This window comes from Ixodes scapularis, unplaced genomic scaffold (genome assembly GCF_016920785.2).
Source record: "Ixodes scapularis isolate PalLabHiFi unplaced genomic scaffold, ASM1692078v2 PGA_scaffold1__304_contigs__length_218370807, whole genome shotgun sequence".
Classification (NCBI taxonomy): domain Eukaryota; kingdom Metazoa; phylum Arthropoda; class Arachnida; order Ixodida; family Ixodidae; genus Ixodes; species Ixodes scapularis.
In genome coordinates this window covers 170,428,234-170,450,750 of record NW_024609846.1, presented here as the reverse complement: position 1 = coordinate 170,450,750, position 22,517 = coordinate 170,428,234, and the positions used below count along the sequence as shown (strand labels likewise).

Genomic DNA, 22,517 nt, shown 5'->3' with positions numbered 1-22,517 from the left:
CATTCTGAATCTTCACTTTGGCACATCGTTCAAAAAGGTCATGCCGGCTTAAATGGTTGTACAAAGGAATCAACTCCTTTGCAATTTCCCTGGAGCAGGCAGGGCTGTGCAGCTGTGGCTTTCCCAAGGCCTCCAGCGATGCATGGTGGTTGTGATGGCACCATGAATCCTTTCTTTGAAGGCAGGCCCAATGCTGGGTCTCTTCATTAGTAAAGTAAGAGTGTAGGAGGCTGCCAAACACGCTTTTCTGCATCGCCTGAACTTTTGGGACGCACGCACCTTCAGCGCATATGCATAGGAAAGAGTTTGTCAACTTTTTCATGACTACATTGGTCAACCTGCACCGTCCACCAAGCCCATTTTTTTTTTTTTTTTTCTTGAGGGTTTCTGATTAAAAGTTCATCCATACATCGAGCACAGAGAGGTTGGTTTTTGAAAACAGTCAATAATTGTTGTCCGATAGCTCGTTGGAATGGCTCCTGAATGCAACGTGCGTTGCTGTCCCCTCAATAATATTTTGTATTGACGTAAATGTTCAGTATATGCCTTCAAAATTTTCTGAAAGGATGTATTATTAGTTTATGAAACCTAAAACAAAAAGAAGTGAAAACCACACTTTTTTTTATTTTTTACAGCACAGCTGTTAAGGGTTAGGTTCCCCAGGATCGTGTCCGTGTATGTGGACACCTACCTGGACAGCTAGTGCCATCTATAAGCGACGGCGGCAAGCACACAACCAGTATGGTTTTCGCCGTCGCTCGTAGATGGCGGCAGCCTTTCCAGCTATAATAGAATAGATAGTTGGGCGCGTTAGTGGGAATTCATCGTAGAAAATAGCGCGAAAAACAGACGACGACAGAGAAGAAGCACACAGTGTATCGAGTACCGCTCCGCTGGTCTTCCCTCTTCAGAAGAGTGGAAAGGCTGAACGATTTTTTATTTGACATTTATGTCAGTTTTCCCCCTTAACGATTCTGCCTCCTCTGTATCCAGCACTACTCCAGTGTCTTCAGGACCTGCCCAAACCCCTGGCTGACAAGAATCATTATCAGAACAGTCGGATGACTCAAGGCTCAATGGGTAGAGAACACGATCGTCCACACTATCATCCGCAGCGGCATAATTTCGACTAGAACCGGTCTTCGATCCTAATTGCAACACAGGCTGGTCCCATGAAAAACTGCCCTCGCACAGGGAAAGAAGAAACAAAAAATGAATAAACGAGGGTGAACAGTCCCACCCGAGGACAAACTTGGAGACTGTTTATTTGGCTTCTTCTAGTTTATTACACATTAAAATCACAGCGGACGGGTCAAAAATGCAGGCATTGGTGGACAGTGGAGCATCAATTTCTATCATCTACAAAACCAAAGCCAATCTTGACAATGTTTACAGTGGAAAGACTGTCTGCAAGGCAAAGTTACGACGAAAAATGACAGCTTCACCATCATTGGATGAACTTTGTACTTCTGCTTCAAGGGCAATGTGCTGAGACTTCAGCACTAGTTACAGATGGGGTAGAATATGACTTCCTGTTGTCCAGGCCTGATATGAGGCAACTCAGGATCAACATCTACTGGAATGATGAAGTCTCGATGGAAAGACAACATGATACTAACTGTTCACTTCTCCCAGGAATTAAAGGACGAAAACTGAGACTTGTTCGGAAAAAACAAGAGGTTAGCCAGAAGTATCCAAAACTGTTTCATGTCACCACCTATCCACCTGCCACCACCGAATTTCAAGTATCTTTCATACTCACCGACAAGAACGTTATTTGTAAAAAGCTGTACAACATGACAAGAAAAAAGAAGTCATGGCTGAAAGAGGAACTACAGAATATATTGGATGCAGACATCATCCGACCTTTGGTTTCAGCATTTGCCTCACCAGTGACCACCGCCCCTAAAGAAGACAGGTCCTTCAGGTTGTGTACGGACTATCGTGCCCTCAACCAACAGACAGCCCCAATTCCTTTCCGGACGCCTTGAGTTGACAGCATTATTGATGACACGGGTGGATGCCAGGTCTTCTCGCGAATCGACCCCTGTAAAGGTTTCTGGCAGGTACCATAAGCCGAAGATACAAAAATGTACACGGTCTTCCCTACACCTTTCAGTTTGTATGAATACAACCGACTACCGTTTGGCTGGAAAAATTTACCCTCATGATTCCAGAAAATGATGACAACAGTTCTGAGCAAATGCATCGCAACCTTCTGCAATGTGTACATCGATGATGTCCTAATTTATTCCAAATTAAAGGAGGACCATGTTGAACACCTGTCCAAGGTGTTGTCAGCACTAAGTGAGGCCCGCCTAAAAATTAACTTTAAAAAGAGTGAGTTTTTACAGAGCAAGGTGATACTTCTGGGCCGGGTATTTAATGGTTCCATGAAGAGTACTAAGGACAAATCCATCATCAGAGTTTCGAAAATAGTCACACCATACAATGTGCATTCTTTGAAAGTTTTTCTGGGGCTCGCTGGAAACTTTTGAGCATTTATTAACGACTACGCCTTGAAAACAAAATGCCTCACCAGGTTGATGCAGAAAGATGTCAAGTTTTTGTGGATTGGTGAATGCGAGACCGCATGTCGTAGCTTAGTCCAGATCATTTCTTCCGACCCGGTTCTTTGTATACCCAATTTCCGACTCCCTTTTGAACTTAACACCGACGTCTCTCATTATGGAGGAGGAGCTGTCCTATACCAATGGGACATCACACAGCAAGGTCACCGCCAAATGCAAGCCATTGGCTATTAAAGCTGCACATTTTCAAAGCTTGAACTGAACTACACTACTACTAAGAAGGAAGCACTAGCGGTTCTCAAAGCTGTGAGGTACTTCCGCTTATACCTGGAGGGAGCAAGATTTAAGTTGTCCACAGATCATCAAGCCCTCACACATCTGCTCAACATGACTCAGCCTAAAGGAAGATTAGCAAGGTCGATCAACGAGCACCAACAGTTTGACACTAAGGTATGTCACCGGCTCGGGGTCTACCTGACAGATGCGGATGCCTTATCGAGATTGTTAATTTCACCAAACGTAGACAATCCAGAAACCATAAATAAAGCGAAACTCTGGGAAGGGACCGAAACTTTGACATTCAAAGATGGAAGGTACCACGCTCCCAGCACTCTTGTCACACAAAGTTCTGGTGCTTTACCACGACAGCCCAGCGTCGGGCGGCCATGATGGATTGTGAAGGACGTACAGGAAACTAATAAAAAGGTTCTTATGGCCGAACATGAAGCACGAACCGAAACAGTACACAAAATCGTGTCATTGCTGCCAAATGCACGAAGTCAGGTTCAAACAAACCTAGGATGAGATGAAACTTCCCAAATACTCGAAAAAAACATTTAAAGTTGTCCATCTAGATTTTGCAGAGTTGAAAAAGAAAGATGAAGGAGTCAAGAAGATGCAAGCCTTCTTGCTTTGCATAGATGAATACACCAGAAGAGTGGTTGCAAGACCTGCCTTCCGAAGCAACAAGCTAAAACAGTGGGCACAAGAGCATGGCATTCTTCTTAAGCTCTTGGCTTCGTACCACCCTGCTGCAAATGGCTTAGCTGAACACTCAATTAGGGACATAAAGCAGTTTATCAGCTTGTACCAAGGTTTTCCAGGTGGATGGAAATGCTGCCTTGAAGCAGCAATTGCTCACAACAACCGATCTTTCACGACGGGCCTAGGCTGCAGCCCACAATTTGCAGCGACTGGAGAAGCACCTTTCCTTTTAGCAGACTACAAACTGGGACTGACAGAAAAGTTGAGACTCGAAGAAAAACTGAAGACTGACGCCGAAAGCAGAACTTGCAGAGACTCCACAAAATACAACTTCGACAAGCGTCGCAACGCCAACATTCCGAAGCTCAAGGTTGATGGCCTCGTCCTAGTTAGACGGGAGCCACTCAGTAAAAGAAAATGCTTCGACGGACCATTCCGCGTTCTAAAAACAGCAACGCAAGAAGGAGTCCTAAAAACCACCTGGTACATCGGGTCTAGGAACACCATAGAAACAACGTCAATTGGAAATGTCGTTCAATATCATCCAAGGATGGATGAGTCCAAAGCGTGGTAGAGTGAAGTGGATTCGGATCAGATCGGCGACGACGACGACGAGCAGGGGGAATCGAAGGAGAAAAAGATGAGAACAATATACGCAATAATGTAAAATAAATCGACTTTTTAGATTAACCAATGAGTTTGTAATATCAATCTAGGGACCATTACATAAGAGAAAACTACCGTAAAACACCGGGGGAGCGCCCACTCCACTTTTACCACAAACCAGGTTAATCTTGACATGGGTGCTCGTCCAGTCAAATCGGGTGCTTCACATAGAATTTGCGGGATTCCCAAGTTTGGGAAATGTTAATAATGAATGACTGAACAAAGTGGGCGCTTCCTCGGTATTTTACGGTATGCTGTTGGGACCCATTGTATGTTCTTATATTTTTGCTAAATTTGTTTTGAAAATGGCACGATAGTTTTGTGGATAAATCTATTTATATGCGGGACCCTCGGATCCATCCCATTCGAAAATGCTGTCGCGTTTGTTGGGTCAGTGACGTCACCCGCCCAACGCATGGTGCCCCCAGCACGCACTCGCAGACTTCACTCTCACAGCATCTCGCGCTTCAGCTTTCATGTTTACCTTCCGCGCTTCGAGCACGCAGTTTCCAGATGGTGACATCTACGGCATCACTCGCTTCGTCAAAGTCTTTGACACTGATCGCAGCAGCGATGGGAGTGATGTTATCAAAAGATGTTAGAAGCTAGTCATTTTGACATCGACCGGGACACGATCAGCTCCAGCGACGACGATGAGATCGTCATGGGCGAAATCGCCGTCGCACATGTGTATGCGGGGTGGAAGACCAGAGGACAAGGGGACAAGAGCGAGAGTGTCGTTGGAGTAGCCAAGCAGCGTGAGAGCATGCGATCGTACTGTGGCGAGGCGAGCTGAGCCAGGATAAGGGTGCCTAGAAGGAGAGAGCGTTCAACTAAATATGATGATCACGTCATTTTTTGGCCACCATTGTGCGACTAACTCGAGCAGTGTTGCTTGGCTGCCGGATGAAGATGATCGACATTCATAAATTTATCACTGCAATTACTAGAGCTCTAAAAATCGCAAAGCTTGCTGTATATACTAAGTAATTTTTCAGCATTCAATTCCAAGAATAATCTGCCTGTTTAATTTGCCTCCTCTAACCACTTTAAAGGTTCTTTTTTCGGTTTCACCAACCGATAGGCCGTGGCCAACAAACCCTGCTAAGCCATCTTGGACCGAAAATATTTTACCGTTGCCTCACCTGGTAAACATAGAAAAAAAGGTCCCGAACTTCAAGCTTCACCCAAAGGTATATGCAGCATCAATATAATTTAGATTTTTGTTTATTTGTTCCACATCAAGAACTTCATTGGGTCAGATAAACAGAATGTAGCCTTCTCATTTTTCAGCCATTTTGTTGCTGTTGTTTTCTTTTCCTAGTTTTTAGCTGCAAAAGCATAACTACTTCCAACACTTTCATGAAAAAAAGGCAAAACAACTTAGCAGGCATTGAAGTTTCAAAGGAAGTGAATGTAGAAACAACCAAGAAAATAGTGCAATGGCAACAGCAAATAATCATGAAATGATCAAGTTGGTTTCATGGCACCAGTTGCTAAGTATAAAGGGTGTTGTCTCTAAAGAAAGGCTTTTGTGAGATTGAGCTTAAAGTATGTTTTCAAGAAAGTGCTTAGATATGTTTAAGCGTTTCTGAAAAGAAACATACAGTATACAGTAAACTCTCACTTGAGAGAACGTCGGTTTAACAAATATTTCAGAATAACGAACTTTAAAAAAATCCTTGGCAGTTTTCCTATGCATTCTATGCAAAAATCTTTCAGTTAAACGAATTAACGAATTTCGGAACAGTGAATATTTCAGTTCAATGAACTTGATCGGTGGACCCAGGATTATTTTTGCAATCAGTTCAATGAGGTTTCGTGCTCTGCAGTGATGGCGTAGCCGATGCCAGCCGCCCTGCCACTGCCGCCTCTGCAGCAGCGGCGTGTCATCGCTGGCGTTTTCAGCGCTGCCGAGGCAAGGCGTTGCGGCAGACGAAAACCAACCACGTAGTGTGTCTGTTTTTTCTTTGTCATCGGTTTCGTTCGGCCATCTTAGTTTTGGGTAACTACGGCAGGACGGCAGTTTGCGCGCCCACTTTCGTAACGAGTACGACGAAATGGAAGCAGTTGTCTCTATCAGAAAAGCTGCATTTGAAAAGGAATATAAACATTCTAGGAAGAGGCTGCGGACGTTGGCACATCCCCAGCTCGAGCACACTCTCGTCCTGTGGATAAAAAACATTCGTAGCAGAAAGCTTCCAGTGAGTGGGCGAATAATTGCAGCCAAGGCGATGGTATTCGCAAACCAGACGGCTATTGAAGAACTTTCGGCATCGGACGGGTGACTGTCACAATTCAAGGAATGCCGCAACTTTACTTTCAAGACCGTTTGCGGTGAGAAGGCTGACATGGACAGAGCCGCATGCAAAGAGTGGCTATCCAGGGAGCTGAAAGATCGCCTTGCGTCGTACTCACTCGACAACATGTTGAAGGCGGACGAGACGGCAATCTATTACAAATTGCTCCACAACAAAACAATCCCTTTTCAAGGCGACGACTGTGCCGGCGGGTAAAAGGAGCAAAGAAAGGCTTACGGTGATGGTGTGTGCAAACGTGAAGGGCACGGAGTGATGCCGGTTGCTCATGATCGGCAAAGCTACTAAACCTCGCTGTTTCAAAGGTGTGAGGACCCTTCCCGTTGATAACTTTGCAAACAAAAAGGCAAGGACGACCATGAATTTTTTCTTTTTCAGACTGGCTCCATGCATTTGATAAAAAAGTAGCTTTAAAAGGGCGGAATATTTCGCTTTTTATTGACAACTGCACAACGCACTGCAATGTCCAAGAACTATGTGCGATTCTCTTGGTGTTCCTGCCAAAGAACACGACATATCAGTGCTGCAGCCAATGGATATGGGTGTCATCCAAAACCTAAAAAACTTGTATCGAAGGCACATCGTGGAGAGAATGCTTTCGTGTCAAAACAGCAAGAAGAAATATGCCATAAATCGCCTCGGCGCAATTTAGATTCTCGTCACTATGTGGAACTCCATCAAGCCGGAGACCAATGCCAGTTATTTTCGGGAATGCGGTTTCGGCGAACATGCGGCTGGAGGCGAGGTGGAAGAAGCGGAGCAGATTTCATCTGGCGATAACTGCTTGCCTGACAGCGTCAGCGGTGTATTCCTGGACGGCATAACTTCCGAAAGCTATGTGGAGGTGGACACCGGTGTAGAGAGCTATGGCATAATAACTGACGCCGAGATCATTCAGGCTACGTGCCCTAAACAGGCCACATCTGAGGATCCTTCAGCCCTCAGTGACGAACATTCTGATGCCAACGAAGAAATGCCCCCACCCCCTAGTACAACTGATGTAGCGTCGGCGCTGGACAGAACCACACACTACTCCTCTTGCCAGGAGAATCCGGATGCCACGTTAGAGTTAGTCTCCAAGCCCTATGCGATGTTTGTTGATTAACAACCGAGGAACCGTGCACAGGCACGCATCACAGATTACTTCCATTCGGGATCGGTGTAAATAAATGTCCCAGAACTCATCACTCGTGTGTTAGCTGTGTTAGCTCAGTGCACATGCGCCGCCTAACGTAGTGCCACACGTAAGTACTCCATTTAATGAGCTTCCTTTAATTCAAACTCCATTTAATTCAAACAAATTTTCGGTCCCCCTCGAGTTCGAAATAACGAGATCTGACTGTATTAATATATTTTTACGCAGTACTAATACTAAAACAGTATTAGTATAAGATTACACAGGCATTCTTCCAGTCAACTGAACCACTTGCAAGGAGCCTCGCACTGTTTTGCGTGCCTTGTGCCTTTGAACTGCTAATCTTCCCACGCATGGAAACCTCAGAAGAGACCTGTGACCTTGTGGGCTTTCAACAAGCGTTTCAGACAAAGCCGAGCGCTCATCGGGTGGCGCAGTGGTGTGTGGGAATGACCGCATAATTCCAGACGTGAAAGGAGACACTTACCTGGCCCTCCTACTTCTTCTTCCTGTCGGTGGAGCACTTGGGGCAGAACCACTTCCCTTTCGGTTTACTCGTCAGGCCCACGCAGGTGAAGTGGAACCACTCTATGGGACACTGAAACACAACAGCAAGCTTGTGACAGACAAAGTTCCCAGTGGGCTTACAGTCTGCGGGATGTCCCGCGTGGAATGCAATTAACCATATTTTTCGCCCACCAGATACAGTCGACTCTCGTTAATTCGAACTCGAGGGGGACCGAACGTCTCTATAGGAGTTTCCTCCTATAGAGACGCATAGGATGGGACCTGCATGTTAGTATGAATTATCCGCAAGTTTGATTTAAGAGAGTTTGAATCAACGAGATTCTACTGTACCCGGTAGCAATGAAGCAATTTCCCCAGGTCAATGCAACATCCTATGCTCCGCGATAAACCCATTAAATTGCCAAACGACATTCTATACACAATATTAATGCGGAAGTCGGAGCCTTAATGAGTGCTTCTCTAACACCACCAAACGTGGGCCAAGAGCTGGGCTCCCGAACACGACCAACAGGCCAGTAGCACTCAGCTAGGGGGCGACGGCGCATCCGCAAGACTCCACCGTGTAACGGTGACTTTGGTGTCGGCGAGGCATAACCGTAAAGGTGGCGTCGTAGCGTTCGACCATGCACAAGTCACGTTTGAATACCAGCGTCTGTCATCGAAAAATGTACCACCCGTGGCCTTATCGTCCTATCGAAACGCCAAGAATGCATTCCACTCAGCTGCTTTCTTCGTAGCGCCTTTCAGCAATGTGAGGGACCATAAGAATGCACAATTGAAACGAGACCTAGAAAGGTGTGATTTTGCTTGCAAGGGTCGCTGCAAACTTTAAAACGTGGGCCAATGGGTAAAAAAAAAGTGTGAAAAAATGCCTTTCTATGCCTTCGTTTGAAGAGGAACCAAGAGGCTCACGTCAGGATTGTCGCAGCCAATCATTTCTCCGTAGGAGACCTGGTGGCAGAGGCAGTAGGTGGGCTCGTTGGGGTCCACGGGCATGTCCAGCACGTCCGACGGATGGGAGATGCTGATTGACTGGAGCAGAGGGACCTCCACGGGCCTGCACGCACGGACACAGAAACAAATTTGAGTGGATGCCCAGGGGCTAACTGCGATCAATTTTAACACGGAGTGTGTTATACGGCTAGCTCCTAGCCATTTCCTGTAACGCACTCCCGTAACCAAAGAGCATAACGCGTTGGCGTTTGGCTGAAACTTGTCTTCGCTGACCAAACTTGAGTCCGATCCGCGCCCCACGTTGGCCGCCGGTGAACGACAACGGAAACCCAGAGGGTCTCAAAATCGACAATCTCGAGAAGCGCCCGTCTCTCCTCGTGGATAGCCCAAGAATTTCTCTCCGTCTCGGCCTTAAAGGAGGACACCACCTGAATGGGTCGACATTTGAACCTTTGGCTTAATATGAATGAAATTTATAGTATATGCAGGTAGCTGCGAGGCAGAATGCAGTGCAAAGTTTCATCTGCATATATAAACTGTGAAGTAAATTATAACCATTTTTATCAGGAACACACTGACATCATTGAGGAAAACTATGATTAGAAAACCAATGTAATACCCAGCATTTTTCTTCACTAGATATGCAGCAGAATGCCTGGGGAATGGAACTGTGAAAACAAAATTTCCAAAAATTAATTTATTTTATGGTAACATCGCACTGAAAAATCAAATAAATTTTTTGCCATTTATGTTATCGACAATATCTTAACATCTTTTATAAAAGGCACCCACAAAGTAAAACAAAAATGCCACAGTGCCACTGCCCATTAAATTCCAGTTGGGAGAAACAATGAGTGAGCCTTTTCTTTTGTCCCATTACCGAACGATAGGTTTCTTACAGTGAACTTTATGCCAAAATGTGGAACGGAGAAAAACGGGTTCAAAGTACTCAAACCTCTACCTTTTCTTTAGCATCGGTGGACGGAAAATAATTTATAAAGAAAGTAACTGTGCAGTGTGAACAAATGAAACTTTCTGGGAATACTCTATGATGTTGGTGGATAAACATGACATTTCTCAAAATTAACTATTTTTGCAGGTGCAGAAGCCTACAGACTTTGTAGCAGTAATGTACATACTAGGAAATGTCTGGCACAGGGTTGTGCATCAATGTCAAGGGGCAGGGATGGCCCAGGAAATTTGGGAGACTAAGGGAACTCCAAAGGTCCTGTGGAAAAGCCCCGAGTTCTGAGGAACCCTGTTTGAGAAGCCATAATCTAAGAGGTGTCGAGAGGAACACGCTCGCACATATGCTGGGAGAATGTGCAGGAGGCGAGGGGGAAGGGAATAAGCACTTGGTTCAGAGGAAACCGGGAGATACGGCATGGCAGGGTCAAAGCCGGGCCGTGCGACCTCGAGAGACGGGAACGTTGCATTCCACTCTCGTCGTAGCGCTAGCTTGGTGCTGTTTGCTTTCAGAGACGCTACGCACGATGACGTTTGCGCCATCGGGGCATGAAATGCGTATTGTGTTTGCATGTACAACATCACTCATTGGGAAAGCACCCTGAATACGGATTGTGGGCACCTTGGCAGCCCAAAGACCAGGTTGCTTTCACAAAACAAAACTTTCCTGTTACAGACACTATTTACAGCATATTGCTGCACACAGAAAGTATGCATGTACAGTATGCAAACTGAAGACATTGACCATTAAATTCTTACCGGTATGATTCCAAATAGAAGTAAACTGGTCCCTAAACAGGAGCAGGGAAAGTCCTTCTCCGTAGAGGTTACCTAAACTTACAAAGATGAAATGTCTAGACTCCGCACAAACAAAAAGCGGCCTTGTCCACGAGTCTTCAACTTTAGAGATGTTAATGCACACCTGTACCTAGCTCTCCTGATGTACGGTGTGCTGTCCAAAGAGGATCGCAAACAAATTACAGTATTCTTCAAATGCCTCTCCTGTGACAAGATGTAGTCCGTGAACATGCAGGGGTGAGACAGACCATACTGGTTTTGGAGCATATTTTGGGGCAGAAAAATCTGCAATCTGGAGCAGCTTAAAAGCAGAAAAACCTGCCTTTTGGAGCAACTTAGGAGCAGAAAGGTCTGCATTTTGGAGCACTAAGGGTTAAAAAAAATTGTATTTTAGAGCACCTTAGCAGTAACTGTGACATCATTTTAAGAAAGTATAGCCAGTTCTATTACGGGTTACAATTAGAGCAAACTAAGTTTGTACGACAGTAGTCATGTGCGAATAGCTTATTCTGAGTTTGAAGCGAAGTCGAAGCGAATAGTGGTTTTGGCAGAATATTTTCAAATGAAATATCAAACAGTTTTTCCAAGCTTCTTATTACTGTTGCACCAAGCTTAAACGAAAACCCAGCTTAACTCGTGAAGGTTGTTCGCAAGCTTGCACCTGTCCATTAGCAAGCTAATTTTAACTTAACTATATTTATTGACTGTGATCTCAGAAATTCCAATGCCTTGGGAACATAAAACCTATAGAGATGTCTAGCTACAGCTAATTGAGTGGATTTACACACCTTGCTATATGCAAATATTCTTTCTTAAATCTCGAATAAAAAAAAGAATGAATCAGAAGTGATGAATGCAGGTTGTCGGGCCATCACTGCTTAACGTATACTCTCGCATAACATCCACAGTTTAATTTTGAAAATTTGTTGGCAATGCAGATATCAACATTCGCAAAGTTTCTGTGGCTTTTTACATACACCAGGCACACGCGTGCACAATATTGCTTTGAAAGTGTGCTTTTCTCCCAAGCACGCAATTGCGATAATCATACTGTTCCAAGTGTTGATCGCAGCGGGCTACTCCGTTGAGTGCGCTTTTTACCGAGCACCAACACACTGCAGAGAAGCAACACCCGCACCACTACGCTTCTGACGTGCTCAAATTCCTTCTGAAAATTACTGATTCAGTGGCTTTCAATGATGCTCAGAAAGTTTTTAATTAGAACCATGTGTCGATTTTCACTAATTAAAAAGTTAACTAGTCATTTTTATTTATTAGTGAATGAATTAGTAAGTATCACACATTTTCTGACGTCTGCCACCAAGAATAATGCGGTCCTGAGAAAATTATCCTTTTATCTCGAATACACTAATTTTAGGATTTTTGTCAGTCTTTCCTGAAACACCCAGTCTTTGCTGGAACACCCAGTATATTAGAACAGTTTGTTTCACTTGTTTTAGTTGTCTTGCCAAAGAAGAGTTTGTGGATCGCAACTAGAAGAGGCACTCTCTTTTCATCGCAACGTAGTAGAATTGTTCCGACTCCGAAAAACTTACCCACACCATGGCACAGTAAAGGGAAACATTGATGGCAGCGGAATTTTCTTACTCAAAGCTAGCGATAGCACGGTAGTTTCCAATACAGCACTAACTTCTCTCAATGCGAAATATTTATATTACTGCAAAGGCTACAAGTTATACAAAAAAAAAAATGCATTGAACTTGCAACTTTACAGCCCACAGTACAAGTATTATGTAACTATTTGAGTTGGGATTCCTTGTTTTGTTTAATTTCCACACTCATAAACCGAAACTTCTCTTTTAAAAGGAACAAATATTTAACATAAACAGTGCACTTCAGCCGGAAACAGGCATCCGTCATGATAATCCATGCTTCCCAACGTCTGCCTAGAGCAGACGATACATCTACACAAGCGATTATTTAAATTCAGGACATACATTGATAACACGATTCAATCTTCACTGAAGCACCCAACAGTACTGCACCATTCTCTGCTAAAATTGTTTTCCCACCGATACTGTGTGACAAAATAAACGCAAGAATCTACAAAGTCTCGCACGCGAACGTGGAGAGCCTATGGGGCGGCCATGCTTCTATCCCCGCTTTGATGATGATGATAGCACAACAGTAGCGCCACCTCGAGGTCGATCTCAAAGCCAATTGACAACCAGCTAGTTCCCAGCTGGATACCTTCCTAACAAATTGGATACTTTCCCAATAATTAATATTGGCAGACTTACTGCGACACTTGACCCTTCAGCTTCTTGCGAGCAGGCTTCGGCACCTCGTCATCTGAAGACATGGAGCGCCCTCTGCTCTTCTTTTTCTTGTCAGCTTTCTCTTGAATTTTTCTGCCTCGTTCTGCAAATTAAAGTATAGCATGCAATCGGAAGCCCGCACACACTGCTATACATTGTAAACATGATCTCAACCTAACAGCTAAACATCACAAAAACCCATTGAATGCAGCAGGACGTTCATCCCGGGAGGTGAAAAGTGTGCGGGGAAAAGAATTCTGCTCGTGAGCACACTCACTCTTGGTGGTGCTCTCGGAGTCGCTCCCTTGTGAGTTAAGAACCTTGTCCTTGAGTTCAGCCTCGAAACGGGCTAGGTCCGCATCGAGACGGCGAATATGTTTGTCCACCTGCGAAATATAGAGATGGCCCCATTGATATAGTAAACAATGTCTAGCAATGGAGGGTAATTGGAAACTGCAAGCGATTTGCACAAACTTTCATCGCCACATCCACTTTCTGCTTTGAGGGCCCCCAAGTTAAACACAACATATGACTGCTCCTGAAATATGGCAATGAAATGATGCCGGAGTGATAATGAAAATGCTCACTCTAATGTGGCAGCAAAGCTTGAGCGGAAGCAGCGTAGCCCAGCCAAGACTGAGTAGACCTTTTCAGAAAATTCCAACACACTTAGCAGCGAGGGGAATTGTGGGGCTGTTCCGATGCAGGTTCATGGCGACTCGAATGCTTTGAATATCCCAGGAGTAGCACGATACATTTTCCCTCACCATAACGAGCTTAGAATGCACAAAACTAAAATGACCACAAAAGGAGGTCGTCACACACTCTGCTTTGATTTCCTTCTGCCTTCTCTGCATTCTGATATCACAAAATGTCAAGCTGACGTCCATTTCGTCTTTGGTTCCTGGGAAACCTCGCATACCGTACATCGGAACGTTACAATCCGTCAAGCAGACGGTGGGGGAGTCAGATATTTCTGGAAAGGTCTACTGTCAAGCCCGGCTGTGCTAATCAAGTGTCTGCAATGCACTGCAACAGTGTCGATAGAACAACAGGTGAAAGTCTGTATGGGGACTGGCCACATGCACAAGCAAGTGTGAGAATGATCCTAATGTCTCACTGTTAGCATTGCTACCATCCCAGATATGGTTTCAAGCCTAATTGAGACTGGATGTACAAACAAACCATAAACCTTCAATTTCCTTTTTAATGATACAAACTACACCTAGTATATTGGGAATCCCCCATCTCTCAGAGTCAACCAAAATCCAGAAAAGCCAAGAATGGATCATACTTGCCACACTTTAACCTCTTGGAGAGTAGGAATGTGCACACAGGCTGCAAATCTAACATGCTACTCTAACATCTGTAGAATAGTCATAAGTTCAAACTTTACAAGCTGCATGTTATGTAGTGCAACATGACGGTGGTCAACATTTCCCAAGTTTGCATTTACTTGTCACCGTAAAATACTGCAGCCAAATGTGACCTATGGATTGGACAAGAGCACTGCTCTAAGCTGTACACAAAACCAAAGTTATGTGTAAAATCCATGAAACTTTGTAAAATGTGCCTGAACACAGACATGTTTAAGTTACAAGTCCCGTCCAAAACTATCAGGGGCAAGATGCTTGCAAGTGCAACCCTGCTACTGCTCATACCTGCCACATGCTCATACCTGCCAGAACGACACACTAACTTCTCGAGGCCTATCACAGAGGTAGTGCAAGCTCCCATTAAAGAATTATAAAAACTGCAGGAAAAAAAAAGTATCAGATACCTGTTGGTTTGTGTGACCCAGGGGTGAGGTACATCTTATATCACATTCACATGACAGCATAAAGGTACCTTTAGCTACGGAACCTTTAGTAAAGGGAGCTGGAGATCGTTATCACAAGGTGCATAAAGATACCTTTACCTAAGGGAGGGCCTACGTTAAAGAGAGCACGCCAACCTCCTTTTACAGGTACCAGGAGTAGCCTCGGTCCCATGAGCTCGAAATAAAAATGGTATATAAATTTATGCCCTTTCATGAGCTATAGCAAATTCTATATCTTTAAATAGCAATTATTAATTAGATTAACTCTGAAAACAATTGTGATGGCATACGCTAGCAAGAAACGTATACTCACGCTAGCAGGTCCAATTATCACGTGTTCCATGGAACGTGCCTATTTCAAAATTACGGTCATTTAAAACATCAGGGGCGTTCATAAAGTTTGTATTATAGTCACGAAGGAATAGAGATTCGGCAATGAAACTCGGGTAGGGGTCTAGTCTATCTCTACATGTGCACCGCTCAAAGTCACGCACTTTTGCCGCGGATAGGCAACCTGCTGGAGGCCATTGTTATAAAACTCATCGTTATGAGCGTTCAGGAATCGCTGCACTTCAGAAATCACTCAGTTGTTGTCTTTGAAATGCTTCCACGCACTGGAGTCTTCTTGCAAGGGAAGAGAATGAAGTCACTGGGTGTGAGGTCGGGTGAATACGGGGGACACGCAAAATCTCGCAACCTAAAGAGGCCGTGTGTGGCTACGATGCCAGTGCCAAGTGAGCCGGGGCATAGTCGCGAAGCAGACAGACGCCTTTCGTGAGCTTCCTTCTGCGCTTTGCCTCGGTAGTTTCTCGCAACTTTCTCAGAAGATGACAATCATAGTTTTCTGCGACTGTTTGACCTTCACAAGCATAATCTGTTAAGAGAACGCCACGACAGTTACAAAGCGCATGCAGCACGACCTTTCCCCGCAACGACACAGTCCTGGCCTTTTTTGGCGCCGGTGAGTTCACGTGCTGCCACTGTTTGCTTCATAATTTTGTCTCTGGATTGTGGCGGTGAACCCAATACTTGTCCATAGTGACGTGGCGGTGAAAAAAGTAGTCCAGGTCGCTCTCTAGCAGCTGCAACGCTTTAACGGTTGCTTCCTTCCGGAGGTCGTTTTGCGTGGGGGTCGGCAGCCGTGGAAGCAAGCATGCGGAAGGGTAAGCTTCACCGCATAGCACGCAACGTTCATACTGCGCCAAAAAAAGAGAAACGTGCGCTCGTGTTAATGCTTGTTTTGTTCCCCTTTCTTCAGTTTTTGGTGCCAATAACGCAAACTTGATGGGCGCCCCTTGTACAATGCGACGGTGTACGCAAAGAATGGCGTCGAGCTCGGAAGTCTATATTATCATACTCGCTCCCAAGCAATGGCGCATGCTTCTCGAAGTCTATGTTTGGCGGTGTTGGACGTTTATCTTGGAGGGTCCCAAAGAGAAGCACCTCATTTCAGAATTACCTCGTATGATGTCTGCCACCAGGTTTCTTGTATAACGAAGCAAAACAACAGGAACTACAACTAGGTAATGGCTTTCGAAGGAATACTTTTACCAGTCCTTTGCATTTATTGAAACGCACTGCCTGAAATCTCGGCCCTGTAATGGCGGCCACAATGCCCCGTCAGTTCAAGGCAGCCAAACATGTGGAAATATGGCGAACCTTTTACAGGATAGCATACGCGGATGCGTCGGCGAATCGTTCATAGACAAACCTCTCAATTCGAAACGATACCTCAGCTTCATCATTGGACCACCTTAAAGGGGTCCTGAAATCCTATTTAAGCATCTACCTCTTTTGCTGTTTCCACATCTCATGTGGTTCCGGCAGCCCAGCGGGCAAGGAGAGAGTCACTAAATATCAGTGCGTCTTATTTTAACCGGACGACGTGGAATCCTCCTACTCCTCCGGAGACGCCCCGTAGTGCCGAACGCGCGCGGCATGTGACGAATTTGTGACGTCGGCGGTCTCGGTCAGCTCCTGCCTTACAACTGGTCAGAGCCGCTAAAAGCTTTTTTAGTTGAAATACAAAATATAAGTGGCGCAAACCGTTTCAATTATTTATGAAAGTAGTTTTTGTTCCTTATTCCAGATAAGAAAAGAAAGAAATACAATTTAGAAAGTACCGAAACAAAAAACAATGAGCAATGACCTAGAGCTATGATGACCCAACGACATACCCGCCACCAATCGGTAAAAAAAGCGGTGCAGGCCGGCGCAGGCGCCCCCGCGGATCCTAGCAGACGGCGCACGATGCCCGCAGCACATTTTTTAAGAAGCGAAAGTATAACTTCGTCTCCTGTGGTCTCGGGCCACAGGAGACCCACCCAGAACTTGCCCGGAACTTTAGCGTCGTCGAGTTAGGGCCAAGAGGCTTCGCTAGCATGCTCCAGACGCTTACGAGAAATGTCCTCATACGATATTACTCCCAGCTCCGCACTGCAATCGAGGATTCGGAGTTCCAACTCCGACAGACCCAGCAAATTCATGCCGGCAAGCACGGTGGAGGGCTGAAGCAAGCAACGAGCCGTTGACGCGCAAGCGGCTGCAGGAAAGTGACCATCAGCGCAAGCCGCAGGTAACTGGCCGGTCGCTTTGCTTCTACCATTGGCCACCCAAGCCAGGACCAGGGACGTCACGAAGGAGGTTATTTTTTGCTTGTTTTCGTAATATTAGTTTGCCTGTAACTTTTAATATAGAGATAATTTCGAGAAAGAAAAGTTTCACTTATTTACTACGTTTAGTGCACTCAGGTTTGGTGCAAACTAAAAACCAGTCAAAACGTTTTTGCAGGGCCCCTTTAAGGTGAGTGTTGCACACATTGTTCAATCTCATCCTGCTCTATCTAGCATGTAGAAAGGCCTTTCTTCCTTGTTCGTGCTAGTTCAAGTGCCGCAAATCGTTATAATTAGGCCGCTACAAAGAATATGGCCAGTACCATTTATCCAAGCATTCATCCTCCGTTCACTCACCTTGTGACACCAAACGACCTTTACTAAAGGTACCTTTATGCTGCAATGTGAATGGGGTATTAGTCCATTCTGATCTGGAGATCAGGAAATAGATGCAGTGTGTGGAGCACGTAGAGAGGAGGACGAGTACTTGATACCCTACAGCAAAGGGCTTCACCCTGCAGTTGCCTGAGGCAGGACTGATTTATTAAAGGCGATAGAGATTAAGAAAAATAAGGGGAAAAGACGTGCTAGGAAGGTGGAGACAACTAAGCAGAAGTCATCTAACAGGTAACATAAGTCGAGGAAAGGATTAATCATTTTCTTATTCTCTTCCTGAAGATGCAGAGCATGGAAAGTGCATGCACCTTGCTGCACACGAATTGAAATTCTTAGAAATTATACTACTAAAAGGCTTAAGGCCCATTCACACTCTTGTAACCGAGTACAACCGAGAAAGACGAGACTCGTTAAAGCCTTTTAATATTTCTTAAGACGAGAGAACACACTGGCACGCTGGCACCATATATGCGGTGACCCTGGAACTGCATTTCACAAGAGCGAAGGTTTTGCAGGATTTCTGAGGTCAAATGAGCATAATACCTATAAGAAAGGCTCATTTATAATGTTGACAAACGTTTTTCGAGCCAAGAAAGAAAGAATAATGCACGAGAGAAAAAGAAAATATGCCGGACTGCTAAGTTAACACTGCTACCCAATAGATGGCGCCAGTGTGTCCTCTCGTAAGAGGTTTTAAGAAACCCAGTTTTAAAGGCCCGTTCACACTCTTGCAACCAAGTACGACCGAGAGAGACGAGGCCTGTTGAAATCTCTTAAAATTTCTTAGGACGAGGGAACACACTGGCATTCTGGGGCCTTCTATGTGGTGACCCTGGAACTGCATTTCATAAGAGCAAAGGTTTTGCAGGATTTCCGAGGTAAAATGTGCTTAATACCTATAAAAAAAGGCTTGGTTATAACTTTGACAAAAGTTTTTCGAGCCGAGAAAGAATAATGCACGAGAGAAATAGAAAGTATGCCGGACTCCCAAGTTTACACTGCTACCCAATAGATGGCGCCAGTGTGTCCTCTCGTAAAAGGTTTCAAGGCACCCAGTTCTAAGAGGTCGCAAGAGTGAGAACGGGCCTTAAGGGGTCGCAAGAGTGTCAACGGGCCTTTAAACTTAATTTTTTATATGTAAATAAATAATAACTGTTCAGATTTTAAAAAAAAAATCTCCCACTCGGTGGTGTAAGCTGCTACCCAATCCTAGGGGCTCAGACATATTCACCCATCCACCAAGACTCACATTCCTTCGTTGCAATATGCATTCGCTAGGTATCGCTTGCTGCCTCCTCTTTCTACGTCTCTCACCCATCCTCCCTTTTTACCCATTTTACATCCAGCACTTTACCCCGCTGTTATACAAAAATATGTTGCAATGTACATTCAATCTCCGGCACCCTCCAGAGCGAAACGTGGGTACCCCTACACTAGATAAAACCGCGCACACACACACACACATGCAAAACGAATCAAATAAAGTCGAATAAAATACGACCGACGGCGCACCATTTCGTACGTCTGCATGGCAAGTTGAACTTTGTCGTCGCCGTACTCCTTCGCCTTCTCGAACATCTTGCGGATGTTCTCCAGATGCTCCGAACGCTCGGATGCTGTGTAGGTCTTGGCATTGGTCAGGTACGTGTGCGAAAGCTTCTCAATGTTCTTTGATATCCCCTGCACCCGGGAGTCGAGGTCCCGCATCAAATTGAAATTCCGTTGCAGCTCTGCCGGCAATGTCTCCAAACCTGAAAGAGGATCGAGGTACGAACAAGTGGAGAGAAATGTGCGCACGGAAGTGTGGCTTGGGTTATACATATTTGCCAAAGGCTTAGGTATACTTAGTTCGAAAGTGCTCGGCCGTCGATCGTTTATTGTTTCTCAAACTTGGCCTTCAAAGTACCGATTTGCGGCAACTGTTAGTAGTCAAAGGCAGTACCCGCCAAAATCGCAGCACGGACATTATAAAGTCTACGAAGGTATTAATCTGGGATATGCGAAAGAACGTGAGCAATGCATTCGAGCTACACTTCACGCAATGTTCCTTCAGTGAGGATAAATTCATTTCGATCGAAAATACTTACTGTCGAGATAATGCTCCAGATACACGGCAGTCGCCATTTTGAAAACTATTGATGTTGATGTAATTGAGTTGGTTAGACTCGAGCGAGGAACTACTACCTGACAACACGACAAATCAGGGAACAAAACAAAACTAGAGGTACCGAAGCTCAGTCATAAAATTTGTGTCTTTATATATATCTATATATAAATAACCTTGTCATTTATGGGTGTTTATGCAGGGTGTGCGGAGGCAAAACAAAGACCAACACGAGCAACCTTCTGGAGTGACTCGCGAGTGGCGCGTACTTTTAAAAGCTTTAAAAGGTTCGCAGCCGACGAGCAACTGCGGTACTCCCAGAAATTTACTTATACGAGATCGACATACCTTCCCGGTACTTTGGGTGAAAAAAAAAAAAAGAAAGAAAAAAGAACTTGTTCCCCAAAAGAAACGACAAATCTGCAGAAGGTATCGTGAGCGCATTTTCACGACTACTTTCGAGTCACCTGGTTCATACACCTTTAGGTAGATGGATAGTCTTTATTCGACCCTGGAGGGTCGCAGCATCACAGAAAGGCCATTGGCCCATACCTGAGGCATGTGGTGCCGCAGTATTACAGGAACTTAACACAACAGCAACAAGAACATTAAGAGTGATTAGTATTTAACGCAAAGGTCATATGGGATGGTATATGTCAGTCCGAAAAGGAGGTGTCAGTCACTGCCAGAGGAAGTCTAATGCCTCCTTGCACCAGGCTTTCATGTCCTCTTTCTCTTGGGGGGGGGGGGGGGGGGGGGGGGGGGGGGGGGCACTTGGTGAGCTGTTTTGGTAGTGAGCGCCACAGTGCTACACTCCTGATGAGGAATGAATTCCGGTGTCGCGTAGTGCGGCCGAAGGGTGGCTGCAATCCACCGGATCGCGATAGCGTAGGCTTTCCACCAGCGGGAGTGTTTAATTGCTTGGGAGGAGGGAGCTTGCAAGAAGCCGGAGTGACGCAACCTGTCGGCGGAGAAACAATGGGCTCCATCCAACCAATTTTAGGAGTTCCTGCGTGGGTAGGTCGCGGTAACGCGGCAGACCTGGGGAAGCCTGCCGACATAGAACTGAGTAGGCTGCACGCCGCTGTACGCTTTCGAGGGACGCTATTAATGCAGTCTGCTAGGGGTTCCAGACCGAAGCACAGTACTCCAAGTGTGGTAGCATGAGTGCGGTGTACAGGTGCCGCAGTGTGCTGGGACCAGTTCCCCGAGTGACCCGGAGCACAAACCCCAGCAGCCTACGGGCCTTTGAGATCACCTCACCGATGTGAACAGCAAAAATTAATTTAGGGTCTAATGTGACACCGAGGAGTCTTGTGCGATCGATAACAGGGAGCATCGCTCCGTTCAGCGGGAAGCTGCGTTGTTCAGTAATGAGGCCTCTAGATGTACTGAGGAACGTAGATGTGCACTTGTTGATGTTTAATGAGAGCCTGTTTTTATTGACCAGTCATGAACTGCGTTAAGGTCATGTTGGAGTTGCTGATAGTGTACGGGGCACTGGACTGGATGAATTATGGTCAGATCGTCTGCATAAAGGAGGGATGTGCACTGTAGCGAAGATATTACATCGTTAAGTCTTAGAACTTACAAGTCCTTAAACGCGTTCACCTATTTCGTGAACAGCAAGGCATCGGCGATGGGCACTATACCTCCCCCAGATGCCGAAGATACGGCGGAAACATACGCATGTTTATAAATATCTCCACGACAGTCGAGCTGTGTCGTAGCTAGAAACTGTGGCCCGCGCCCAGCCTATCGATTCTACGCCTGCTGCGCTTCGTTATGTACCCTAACTATAAAGCAAATGCAGTCTGTTTTCTACAGACCGTTACTATCCTGACAACGATAGTATTCAACGTGGAACGTCAGCGCTGTAACGATTGCCTGTTGGCATGTTTTGGGTAATGTACCTTGCATCAGCGGGGAGTTTTCTTTTTATCTCCTGGCCACTAAATTACTAGCAGCCAAAGCAAGAACAAATTATAGGAACATATGATTGCGTAACTATGTCGACCCGACAGGTTGGACCAATACTTACCCTAGCATTACAGGTGTCCTATGCACATCCACAGGACATCCCTGGAACGTCGGGACATCCTGAGGATATCCGGAGGGCCATGTGTGCTACTTGGGTAGGTACTTTTAGAGCGATGATTTTCGCGCCCGCCTGCAAATTTGATAGCTGCGCTCTTATCGCTCTACAACGTTTGGTTTTTTTTCTTTTCGTTGCGGCCGCTATGCAGGACGTCCGCTGGGACGTATTATTGCTGTCGTGACAAATTGAACCAGCTCAGCTTGACTCAATTAAAAACAAATACCTCCGACTTGCATAGCAATACCAACAATTTATAAAACGTTCCGTCTCCTATGCGGGAGACATCATCAGTGCGGCCTAGGAACACCTGACTAGCTATCAGCGTTTAC

General features: G+C 45.4%; 1 protein-coding gene across 2 annotated transcripts in view; it reads right to left on the bottom strand.

Annotated features, from left to right (window-relative positions):
• Positions 1 to 22,191, bottom strand: part of LOC8031798 (inhibitor of growth protein 4) — a 29,476-nt gene extending 7,285 nt beyond the window's left edge. The window contains exons 1-6 of one of the 2 annotated variants that reach the window (XM_040218857.3): positions 22,132 to 22,191; positions 19,499 to 19,737; positions 13,437 to 13,545; positions 13,142 to 13,262; positions 9,075 to 9,219; positions 8,122 to 8,232 (exon numbers count right to left, since the gene is read on the bottom strand). In XM_040218857.3, coding sequence (XP_040074791.1) covers positions 8,131 to 8,232; positions 9,075 to 9,219; positions 13,142 to 13,262; positions 13,437 to 13,545; positions 19,499 to 19,693 — 672 coding nt within the window. In that variant the 5' untranslated portion in view covers positions 19,694 to 19,737; positions 22,132 to 22,191 and the 3' untranslated portion in view covers positions 8,122 to 8,130. Of the gene's footprint in view, positions 1 to 8,121; positions 8,233 to 9,074; positions 9,220 to 13,141; positions 13,263 to 13,436; positions 13,546 to 19,498; positions 19,738 to 20,073; positions 20,371 to 22,131 lie in introns of those variants that run through there. The other variant, XM_029983960.4, reaches the window with a different exon arrangement.
• Between the last annotated feature and the right edge of the window lie 326 nt (positions 22,192 to 22,517).